Below are 9538 nucleotides of genomic sequence, written 5' to 3'. Positions count from 1 at the left end.
TTTGTCTGTGTGTATACCATGTTCGATGTGACGTTCGTGTTCTTGAAAGGAAACATGGTAACAGATGATCTACAGCTCCCACACACACACACACACACACACACACACACACACACACACACACACACACACACACACACACACACGCCTGGACTCTGCCCCCCTCTATCAGGACAGAGCAAACACTTTGTGACCGAAGGACTTTAAACCTTGACTTAAAGAGGGGTGTGTGTGTGTTAATGAGAGCCCCCTCCCTGAGCAAACTGCAGCTGAACTCTGGGACACACACACACACACACACCCACACACACACACACACACACACACACACACACACACACACACACACACACACACACACACACACACACACATGTGTTAGCAGTATGTGTTAGCTTCATGCTGTGTGTTAGCTTCATGCTGTGTGTTAGCTTCATGCTGTGTGTTAGCCTCATGCTGTGTGTTAGCATTGTGTGTTAGCAGTGTGTGTTAGCTGTGTTCTGAGGTGTGTAAAGCTTCAGTGTGTTAGCTTCATGCTGTTAGCTTCATGCTGTGTGTTAGCTTCATGCTGTGTGTTAGCCTCATGCTGTGTGTTAGCATTGTGTGTTAGCAGTGTGTGTTAGCAGTGTGTTAGCATTGTGTGTTAGCAGTGTGTGTTAGCATTGTGTGTTAGCAGTGTGTGTTAGCTGTGTTCTGAGGTGTGTAAAGCTACAGTGTGTTTCATCTAAAGGGTTAATATGTTGCAGGAATGTGAACACGCCTCAGAAATGAAGCAGGAATTTTCCTGGTGGTTTATCTTATCAGTGTTTACTGTTAGCATCGTGTAGCTTCTCTCTGTGTCAGCTGTCAGAGGTTCACTCGTAAAGAATACCTCACAGAAACATCTGTTAGCATCGCTGCTGCTCAGGGAAGCTAGCTGAGTGTTTGAACAACCATGAAGTATGCAAATAACACATAAATGATAATGATATAAGAATGCAGAACATCTGGCTCCGTCGTGTTTTCTGGATTTAAAGTTTGATTAGTAGTATGTAGTACTTTGATGTTTGACTGCAGACGCTAGCAAAGCTCTTCATCAGGACAAACGTGATGCAGCCTCAGAAAGGACGCAGATATAGAAACACATGAAGAAACATCTTCAGCAACACATGCAGCTGGTTATTGGTTATTGGTCAAGTTGTTGATGACGGGCCCAAAAACTTGTGGCGGACAAGAAAATAACATTTGGTGACAAAAGGGGAAAAAGGATGGTGACAAAAAAAATGTTTTACAAAAAACAATTAACAGTTGATGACAATAAAGGAAAATCATGAAAAAAGCAATTGTTGGCGACAAAAAACAAAATGAGCGTAACAAAAAGTTAACCAAAGAAAAGTTGACTCAAAATAAACATTGGGTGATAAAAGGAAAAAAAAGTTGATGACAAAAAGAAGTTTACAAGAAAAGAAGACTAGAATAAAAGTAGACTTACAAAATGTACAAAAAATAAAAGTTGACTAAAAAAATTGTTAACAAGAAAAAGGTGACTAAAAAAATAAGCTACGTTAGCGAGCTAGCTAGCTAGCTTCCAGCAGATCTACAGTAACATCAGGAGGAGTCATGTGACCACACGTGTGAGACAGTTGTTCAGCTTTATCATCTCAATGGTCTCAGAAAGGAAAACGATGTTCCTTTGATAAAAACTCAAAAAGCCTGTCGACAACTACGACTCCCAGGGTGCATTTCACCAACAAACATCCCTTAATGACGCATAAGGAACCAGATTCTTTGGAAACAAAGTGAAGATCCTGACATGATTTCAGTTGATATAATAAAGCTTTCTGAGTAACGGAGCGAGAGCGAGGAGAGCCTGAAGTCCTGAGTTTCTGATCCACGTGACGACGAGCAGGGATGGATCACCGGTTATTAAGATAGATCATATAGAATATCATACATGATGCAAATACCAGATACATGCAGGGAGCAGGGAGGTTCTTCAAAACAACATCAGTCAGCATTACAGCCTGAACACTGAACATGACTTGCAGCTAACGTTAAACAGAAAGCGTTGGTGTTTAAACATCCTCTCGCTTTCTGAATGACAGGATGGAATATGTTATAATAATATTACACTCGGCATGTGGTGTTTTGAGTGATTTGGTAATATTTAAGAACACGTAAAGTATTTGCATGCCACCGCACGACTTCCTGTTTCTTCAGAAACTCCTCAAAATATGGAAGAAATGTCTCTGAAACACGTCGACTTGTTGTTGTTGGTTTGTTTGCTTTGTGACCACAGACGTGCAGAATATTCAAGAGAGAAAGAGACGACTCATCTGGACCCGAGCTAAGGGACCCGATGTGGGAAACATGTGAAACACTGCAACGTTTTCAAGTGAATGTCCTTTAGAAATGTGCATATCTCTAAAGATGCATCGCTCTTTACGAGAGTCAGAAGACACCATAAAACATGTCCTGCTCTTGAATCAAGCCACACAACAAAAGACCCTCTGAGTACAACGTGGACAAACAGGGGCAATGCTGCAAGGTCTGAGAGTTAGATGCATGTTGGGAAACGTGTCTGGAAGCTAGGAGTATTAATCATCTTCATGAGACACGTTCGTTCACAGGATGATGAACTGAGAAAGGCCTCGTGCTAAACCCTCTGATTAAAATACAAATATACATAAACTAAAGTTAAAAGTCAAATTACATTGAAGCAGATTCACGTAAAGATGGCGGCACTTCGCGAGAGATTATTAGAAGTATTTCAATATGTTCTGCACGTTGGAAACTTGAATGGACTGCAAAGCAAGACAACAACATGAGAATCAAATACTAACAGAAGAATTATGAGTCTGAGCACGTGCATGCAGCATGTTCAAGATGCACCTCGAGAGTCTTTCTGTTGGGTCTATATCTCCGTTTGAAGTGAATCCTCGGACTGAAACTCAGAGTTAAGCATTACACAACATTTCCTTCAGACGACGTTTTGATCAAATCCTCTTTAAAAGTTCCTTAAACATCTGATCAGCCTGAATAATCTGCACTCACATCTCAAACTGCAGAAGAAGAAAGTCTGTTTTTTACAAACTGCTGACTCATGACCAATGCACCGCAGCCCCAATGCATGCTGGGAAACCTCCAAACTTCCTCTTTTTGGAGAAAAGTCGCCTCGTCATGAAGCCGCCTGAGAATTACAATTCTGTAAAACAGCTTTCTGACCTCAAAGGTTCACTTTGTTATTTAATACCTGAACATCTCCCAAGATCTGAGTACTTCTACTTTTACTGAAGTACAAGACCTGAGTACTTCTACTTTTACTGAAGTACAAGACCTGAGTACTTCTACTTTTACTGAAGTACAAGATCTGAGTACTTCTACTTTTACTGAAGTACAAGACCTGAGTACTTCTACTTTTACTGAAGTACAAGATCTGAGTACTTGTACTTTTACTGAAGTACAAGATCTGAGTACTTCTACTTTTACTCAAGTACAAGATCTGAGTACTTCTACTTGTACTCAAGATCTTAGTACTTCTACTTTAACTCAAGTACAAGACCTGAGTACTTCTACTTTAACTCAAGTGCCAGACCTGAGTACTTCTTCCACCTCTGTTAGTGACGGATGTTTTGTGTGTCCGCAGTGCGACAGTACGCAGATATCTGCCTCTTCAACACGGCGCAGTACAAATGTCCGGTGGCCACCGAGGAGTCAGAGTCAGTTTCATTTATTTGTCCTTTCTTTATAATTTATCTGGAGCCTTCTGCTGTTTATGTAATGTGAGGAATTTATTTAAATCATCTGCAAACAAACAAACCTAATCATTTAAGATATTTCTTTCGTGATTCTGTGACTTTGTAAGGTAATACCTGACTTTTATGTTAGTGTGTGTTTATAACGCTCATTTGTAATTTTACACGTTATTCTTTGACGTTAATCAGTCATTTTGAACTTTAATCTGTGACTTTGTGCGTTAATCAGTAACTTTGTGCGTTAATCAGTAACTTTACGCGTTAATCTGGTGATTTTTATGCTAATCTCTCGTTTTCAGTGACTTTGTACTATATTCTCTGTTTTGAAGTTTTGAAATATTTAATATAAACAAACATACCTTTGACATGTTAAACACGATGCTATAATGTTCATTTCGTACCCGGGTTTGTATATTTCAAAGTCAAAAGGATATATCTTTAATGTTATTTTATATTTCTCTGTCCTCAGCGATCTCGTTGCTCCCAGTTCGACGTTCTGCAAAGTTTTCACCCTCACTCCGTTTCTGGCCAGCAACCGGGAGAAGCGAGGCCTGGCTCTGGACGGGAAGCTGAAGCACGAGGACACCAACCTGGCCTCCAGCACACTGTGAGTCAAAACATGATGCCTTCATGGCCCATGGGACAGGGGAAGACTCTTTAATCAGCTGATTCACGAAATCCTGCAACTGAGCCTGAAGGTATTGTAAAAAGTGTATATAGTTACAAGAGTAACAACAGAGCGGTGCAGTGATGACGTGTTTCTGTAGCTCGACCCTGAAGGAAGCTGCTGGTTCCCTCGACAAAAAAACAACGGGAGTGCTCCAGAGGATTTTGGAATATTATAAAAAATAAGATCTGTGGAAAAGGAACCTGTTTGATAAATGCACGTTTTGTTCAGCTGGATAATCTCCACACGTCTACTTTTATAATGTTCCAATCATAAATCTAATCTCCAGAAGCAAAATGCTAACGTTATGCTATAAAGGAGCTACAGCTGAAGCCAGCAGCACGTCTTCAACGTCACGCCAACTTAAGATCCATATTCAAACACACAGATTCTAAATGGAACGAGTTGAAGCGTTTGTTTGAACAGTCTGCAGGAGGCAGGGACTTGCTTTCAAGCAGAACAGAAACTAACTTAGAGGAGTGTTTACGTGTTCGGCGTAATGACGTACAACGTCCTCCACGACTTCTGTAGTCCTATTCAGCCACTTGGTAACAACCATCGTTTCTCAGACACGTCAACTCTTCAGAAATCACCAGTGGGGTCACTGCTGATGATTTAATGTCCTAGAACAAAACGTGATCCGTCTCTTGACTTTGCTTTCCAAAATCCTATGGAGAAATCCCGTTGACTCTGAGACGAGGGAACAGGAAGTGGTAAAATGCTGACTCACTTCCGGGTTTTAGGACTCATTCCTGAACCACTGTATTACGGAAGAGGATAAAGGCCACATGGGAATTTTTTAGATCCAAACTAAAGTGAAAGAAAAAAAGAGAATTCTTACTAAATCTGACTTTGTTCTGAATTCTGACTTTACTATACTGACATGCTACTGGCTTCTTATTGGTCCATTTGAATGTGTTTTGCTCAGGTTGAGGGAAGGAGCCAATAAGGAGATCCTCGGCATTATCGTGTCGTACAAAGTCAAAGTGAAGCTGGTCGTGTCTCGAGGCGGGTGAGTGATTTGAACTCATTAACTGAAATTATCAGAGGAGACGAGATCGCAGATACAAAAACACATATGGGCTAAAACACAAGTAGAAACATCTTCAGCAACTTGAGGAAACATGCAGCATTTAGAAAACATCTTGTTGTAGCACCGTAGGATCACCAGTTTCTGTGCCTAACTCTGGAGATGACAAAAAGTCAAGAGGGGGTCAAAGCTGTTTTCTGGATCGTATACAACCCCCTTGTTTCCTTACTTGTTGAACTGATTTACATTTCAGTTATTTAAAGCTCCAAGGCCAATTACCAATAGTTTGGTGATTGAACTGAAAAAAGATATCCGCCATCTAAGGCTTTTTATCTGCATTTCAGTCCATCTGGTCCTGGACCGAGATGGCCGCTATTGGCACATCATCAGCAATGAGATGAAACTAAAGCGTTAATGTTTTTTTATTTCAGGCTCCTGGGAGATCTGGCGGCGAGGTAACCTTTCTCATTCTGTCACTGAGATTTACAGAGGGCAGGGATTATAGTCCCAGTAATAGATGTGTGTAATAAAGCCACTGAGGCTTATGGGTGTTTTTATGGCGGTGCTTCTGATGATTTGTGTTTCAGTGACGTCTCTGTGGAGCTGCCGTTCACGTTAATGCACCCGAAGCCGCTAGAGGAGTCGTTCTACAGAGACGGTGAGTTCACTGCACGCTCGTCAATAATGACTCTGTAGGACATTTAATGGGACACTTCCCGGTGTTTACAGCTGAGCCATTACTGTGAAGCATGGCCTTAATGCATACTGTATGAAATGTTGTAAACATGTCAGTTTTTATTTGTTAACGCAGTTCAGCTGCGATAATAAGATAATAAGTGTTGATCAAATACACAGACAGTGACAATGTCCCAATTACAACACCATTTTATACATTTGATTAATAAACAGTACTTTAATAATGCATTGAACATTTTACTTTATTTTTTACAGTTTATATTTAGTACTTTGACTGCAGTGAGATAAATATGACTTTATTATTTTTATTTATCTGTTTTTATGGCTGGCTTGACACTTCCTGAACACAGTGACATCACTATGGAACTCATCAGCAGGAGAGGACTCTTTAAAGTAGAGACACTGCATACTGATATACACCTGAACATCAGCAGGAGAGGACTCTTTAAAGTAGAGACACTACACGCTGATATACACCTGAACATCAGCAGGAGAGGACTCTTTAAAGTAGAAACACTACACGCTGATATACACCTGAACATCAGCAGGAGAGGACTCTTTAAAGTAGAGACACTACATACTGATATACACCTGAACATCAGCAGGAGAGGACTCTTTAAAGTAGAGACACTACATACTGATATACACCTGAACATCAGCAGGAGAGGATCTTTAAAGTAGAGACACTACATACTGATATACACCTGAACATCAGCAGGAGAGGACTGATATACACCTAGAGAGACATACATACTGATATACCCTGAACATCAGCAGGAGAGGACTCTTTAAAGTAGAGAACTACATAACTGACTATACAGGTGAATTGTAGTGTCATGTGGGAAACTCTGTAAAGTTACGATACTACTTACTGATATAAACATGAACATCAGCTGGGAGGAGACTCTTTAAGTAGTAGAGCACTATCATGCTGACTATACCACGCTTGAACATCGCTCGCGAGAGGCACTCTTTAAAGTAGGAGACTACATACTCGCGATCTATACATCTGAACATCAGCAGACGAGGACTCTTTAAAGTAGAGACAATATCATACTGATATACCTGAACATCAGCTGGAGAGGACTTCTAAAGTAGAAGACATACATACTGATCTACACCATGAAACATCAGGCATGGAGGAGGACTCTTTAACAGTTAGAGACACTACTACTGATATCACCTGAACATCAGCAGGACAGGCTCTTTAAAGTAGAGACACTACTCATACTGTTATACACCCTGAACATCAGCAGGACAGGACTCTTTAAAGTAGAGACACGTACATACTTATACACCTGAGACATCAGGAAGAGTACTCTTTTAACAGTTAGAGACACTACATAGCTGATCATACACCTTAACATCAGCAGGAGAGGGCTCTTTTAAAAGTAGGAGACATACACTTACTGATATACACTCTGAAACATCAGAGGAGAGGACTCTTCTCGAAGTAGAGACATACATATGATCATACACCTGGAAATCAGCAGGAGAGGATCTTAAGTAGAGACACTACATTACTGATTACACAGAACATCAGCTGGAGAGCGCCTTCTTTTAATAGTAGAGACACTACATACTGATTAATACACTCTGAACATCAGCTGGACGAGATCTCTTAAAGTAGAGGACTCTACATACTGATATACCCCACCTGAACATCCAGCAGGAGAGGACTCTTTAAAGTAGAGACACTACATACTGATATACACCTGACAACATACGCTTGGAGAGGACTCTTAAGAGTAGAGACACTCTACATACTGATATTTACACCTCGAACATCAGCAGGAGAGGGCTCTTTAAAGTAGAGTACACTACATATTAACTGATATAACCCAACCGTCTGAACCTCACTGGAGAGACTCTTTTTTAAAGTAGAGACACTACATACACTTTGGGGAATTAATACACTTCTGAACATCAGCAGTGAGAGGACTCTTATTAAAAGTAGAGACCACTTACATACTGGACTATACACCTGAACTCAGGAGGAGAGACTCCTTTAACAGTTAGAGACACTAGCATACTGATATGATACCACCTGACATCAGCAGGAAGAGGACTCTTTAAGAGTAGAGACCACATACATTACTGATTAATACACTACTGAACATCAGCGAGGAGAGGACTCTTAATGGACAGTATTAATAACATAATCACAAAACATTTGTAATGGGTACTAACTTTTTTATGTCATCATACTACGATTACAAAAATAAACAGTTGTTATTGAATTCGCAATTAGATTCGATTCGATTATATTCAACTTTATTGGTCATTGACACAAGAGTACAACGAAATTACAATTTGCATGCCAACCAGCAATTTAGCTTTCGATTAGATTTTACATAACTTAGGCTATCAAAGACTTGCTCACATGTTCAGGATTCTTGGCGGACACAGAATCATGTATTACTCGCCTCAATTTCAAATATTTCCGCTAACCAGCACTAATTAAAACATACACTGCCAATATGTGGCCCTGAATATTTCTCATGAGAACTCATATACGCGATACATCATATATCATATTCCTTACCCTGTGTGTTTGCAATCGCCTAGGTGTATGTCATGTAATCTCTCCTCTCCCTTGCAATTGCCTCAGCATCACCTCTGACTCTCTCATGCTTATCAGTTCCAGCACATCACACACACATGAGCACTACGCTCAACAAACAGCACAAAAAAAGCACACACACACACACACACGCTACTACACTCACACACACACACCACACAGCGCACAGGAAGTAGTCTGATACCATGACATACAAGGAAATCCGATAATTGATGCCAGCACCGGATGAGCGGTGCTATTTGGTCATTTATCGCCCTGCGGTTTGTGTGTGTGTGTGTGTTGTGTGTGTGTGTGTGTGTGTGTGTGTGGTGCTGTGTGTGTGTGTGTGTGTGTGTGTGATGTTTGTGTGTGTGTGTTGTGATTGTCTGAGTTCATGGGTTAATGCAAATGAAGATGACTGAGCGTTCTGCCCCCTATTGACAAATTAAAACCAAACTCGTTACACAGTATACAGTTAAAAAAAAAGTTCTAAAATAACTCGATACTAATCAATCTTTTGTACTTTTACTTGACGAACATATTACATTGCAGGATTTCTTACTGTAACAGAGTTCATCCTCCACACTCTAGTACTCTACTTTTATCAAGTACAAGATCTGAGTACTTCTACTTTTGTCAATGTATCAAGATCTGAGTATCAATCAATCATCAACAATGTTTATATATAGCCAATATCAAAATGTTACATGTTGTCTCAGTGGACTTCACAGTTCTGTCAGAAATATCAGGTATACAATAGGACACCTCTGTCCTTAGACCCTACATCGACAAAAGGCAAAAAACTTCCAGAGAAAACCCACAGTTTAAAGGGACATAGGAAAACTGAG

General features: G+C 40.3%; 1 protein-coding gene across 1 annotated transcript in view; it reads left to right on the top strand.

The window, feature by feature from the left end:
* Positions 1–3569: 3569 nt before the first annotated feature.
* LOC104953408 (beta-arrestin-1-like) overlaps positions 3570–9538 on the top strand; it is an 8107-nt gene continuing 2138 nt past the window's right edge. The window contains exons 1-5 of the mRNA XM_010780352.1: positions 3570–3698; positions 4204–4341; positions 5330–5413; positions 5863–5886; positions 6019–6089. Of these exons, the coding sequence (XP_010778654.1) occupies positions 3607–3698; positions 4204–4341; positions 5330–5413; positions 5863–5886; positions 6019–6089 (409 nt within the window). The 5' untranslated portion in view covers positions 3570–3606. The remainder of the gene's footprint in view (positions 3699–4203; positions 4342–5329; positions 5414–5862; positions 5887–6018; positions 6090–9538) is intronic.

This window comes from Notothenia coriiceps, unplaced genomic scaffold (genome assembly GCF_000735185.1).
Source record: "Notothenia coriiceps isolate Sejong01 unplaced genomic scaffold, NC01 NC01_scaffold00021668, whole genome shotgun sequence".
NCBI lineage: Eukaryota > Metazoa > Chordata > Actinopteri > Perciformes > Nototheniidae > Notothenia > Notothenia coriiceps.
The sequence above is the reverse complement of the archived record's forward strand: the minus strand, read 5'-3'. Positions and strand labels throughout refer to the sequence as shown.